We start from the raw sequence: 2,992 nt of genomic DNA, 5'->3' as shown, positions 1-2,992 counted from the left end.
TTTTTATTTCTTTTTCTTTGTTTTTGTGAATATTTTGTTTCCATATTTTATAATACTTATTTAAGAATAGAATAAAATGAATGAGTTGGCTAGTATAGAAAACAAATCAATTGATGAGAATATGGGAGCTGAACAGAACGATTTGAATGAAAAAAATGGAGATTGTGATAAGAATTTATTGAATGAACACGAAGATGTAAACATTGTGAAGGTAAAAAAAGAAAGGGATGGAAATATAAAAAAGAAAGAAAATGAAAAAATAAGTTTTGATATATTTTCTTATTTAAATAAAGTATATCAAAAACATGGGTTATATAATGAAGAGATATCTCGATTTTTACTTTATATTAATAGAAGAAGAAGAAAATTAAGAAGCAAAATATTATTTAACGTAAAAAAAGTAGGGAAGTATATATCTAAAATATACGAATGTGATGATATAGATGAATTATTCTTAGAATTATTATTATTAGATGTAGAAGCATGTAGATGTAGATATCTTGAAATAAAAACAGATGTGAATAATCTAAAAAAACCTTACAGAGCTACATATTCTTATATGAGACGTTTAAAAAAATCTGTTCAAAAAATGAACTTTCTTATACAAACAATAAATAATTTTGTAGATAAAAATACAGAATTACAAATCAAATGTTACAATTCATTTATTCAAGCAACTTATCTTGTGGAAAAAAAGAAATATGAAGAATGCTTAACAAAAACTGATGAATTTTTAAAATTTATTAAGCTCATAAAAAGGATATCTCTAAATACTCTCGCACAAACTAATCAAAAGAAAGACAATGAAAATGTTAATGACGATACATGTGATAAGCAAGTTATGAAGGATAAGCGTGCTTCGCTTGTATATGAGCCTGATGCTATAACTTTACAAAATGAATTATACTGTTCTAAAGGAAATAATGACTTGATAAATTCTGAAAAATCAATCGATGAGACATTCTATTATTTCTTATCAGTCATTAATTCGTATGAGCGTACGTGTTCGTATAATATGAAGAAACATAGATTAAGTTATATAAATGAAAAATTACAAGAGGATGATTTTAAATATAATTATAGTAATAGTATAATACAAAACAATAATAGTAATAATAACAATAATAATAATAATAATAATAACAATAATAATAATAATAACAATATAAATGAAAAATATTGTAATAATATATCTACAAGTGACAAAAATTATTACAATCTAAATATACAATATGTAAATAATAATATCATTATTAATTTACATAATGTAGAATACAAATGGGTTCAACATAACAATAATAATAATATACTAAAGATACAAAATATTTTAAAAAATGTTAAAAAGTGTATAGAAGATGAACATATATATACAATGAATATCGAATATGATGAAAATAATGTAAAAGATTTATCAAACAATATACAAATAGTTTTAGATCTCTTGAAAAAGTATGATTCGGAAAATATTATGAGCATTTATGGAAACTTATATTGTAATTATTATGACTGTTTACAAATTATACACGAAGAATTAATTACTTGTGTAAATAACAACAACAACAATAATAATAATAATAATAATAATTCTTTTAGTAATGAGGATAATAAACTCAAGGAAAAAATTTGGACCATGCTAGAAAATTATTTTCTGGTACAAAAACTTTATGTAGATATTGAACGAAGCATTTTATTATTAATGAAGAGCTTGCTAGATATATATTATACAAATAAAGAATCAGAATATTTTTGTTTTGATAAGAAGAAAAAAGTTTTTTCAGATATAATCGATGATATGCCTGTTTTACATACAGGTATAAGGTACGCAGATATATTAAAACAAAATATTGAAGAATTAAAAAATTTAGAAAATAAAGATATTTTTATTAATATATTACAAATTATTAAAAATGTAAAATCATTTTGTTTAGCTTTTTATTATGCATTAAATAAAAAACATGCTGAAGCACATGTATTATTTGATGTTATAAAAACAAGAAATTATGTATATATTAAAAAAGAACATATGAATAATATTAAATGTCCAACACTTTTAAGAATATCTATTTTATTTAACAGATTACAAGATGTAATTTCACTAATCAATGAAAAATATTATTTTAGACATTTATCAATTTATGCTTTACAAGTTAAAAATAAATCTATTCAACAAAAGCAATTATTCTATTTAGATAATTCTATGTTCTCTCCTAAAATGAAACAAATATCTTTAAACCCCTTACATATAGATATGACACAAATGTATCGTACATCTTACTTATTAGGCCATGACCAGCAACGAGGAGAAAGAGGTTCATTAATAAGGGGATTATTACGATCATTTTGGAAATAATAAATTGAAAACCGACACACATAAAAATATTACATATATATCTAATACAAAAATATTTTGTTAGGAATGATTTCTTCTTTTTTTTTTTATTAAAGTTATCCTTTTATGCAAGAGCACTTGATTTTTTTTCCTATTTCTCACACAAATATGTACATAAATATATATATATATATATAAAAAAATATGTGTATATATATATATATAAATATATATATATGTGTAATATTTTATTTTTTTAGAAAAACATTAAACATACTAAGAATGATTTTACACCAAATCATATATATTTTTTTCCACTAAAAATATTATATATATATATATATATATATATGTATGCATTATATATTAGTCTTATTTTTTATATATAAAGGTGTACATATCCTTTATATATATATATTCATTTCATTGTTTGCCATATGTCTTTATATTTAATTTTTAAATACATCTGTAAATATTTTTATTAAATAAAAATTTCTTATAATTTATAATAATAATAATAATAAAAAAAAATTATAAAATGAAAAATATCTAAATTATATAAAGAATAAGGATATAAATAAATACAAAGAAAAGAGAAAAAAAAAAAAAAAAAAAAAAAAAAAAAAAAAAAAAAAAAAAAAAAAAATTAAAAAAAAAAAAAAA

The 2,992-nt window shown here is 20.0% G+C and overlaps 1 protein-coding gene across 1 annotated transcript; it reads left to right on the top strand.

Moving 5' to 3' along the window:
- Nucleotides 1-76: 76 nt before the first annotated feature.
- Nucleotides 77-2,350, top strand: PRSY57_0620300 (signal recognition particle subunit SRP68, putative; the record flags this gene model as incomplete). Its single annotated transcript, XM_012906576.2, has 1 exon — nucleotides 77-2,350. One exon carries the CDS (start codon nucleotides 77-79, stop codon nucleotides 2,348-2,350), a length of 2,274 nt encoding a protein of 757 aa, XP_012762030.2.
- Between the last annotated feature and the right edge of the window lie 642 nt (nucleotides 2,351-2,992).

This window comes from Plasmodium reichenowi, chromosome 6 (genome assembly GCF_001601855.1).
Source record: "Plasmodium reichenowi strain SY57 chromosome 6, whole genome shotgun sequence".
Taxonomy (NCBI): domain Eukaryota; phylum Apicomplexa; class Aconoidasida; order Haemosporida; family Plasmodiidae; genus Plasmodium; species Plasmodium reichenowi.
This window is presented reverse-complemented; position numbering and strand designations above follow the sequence as displayed.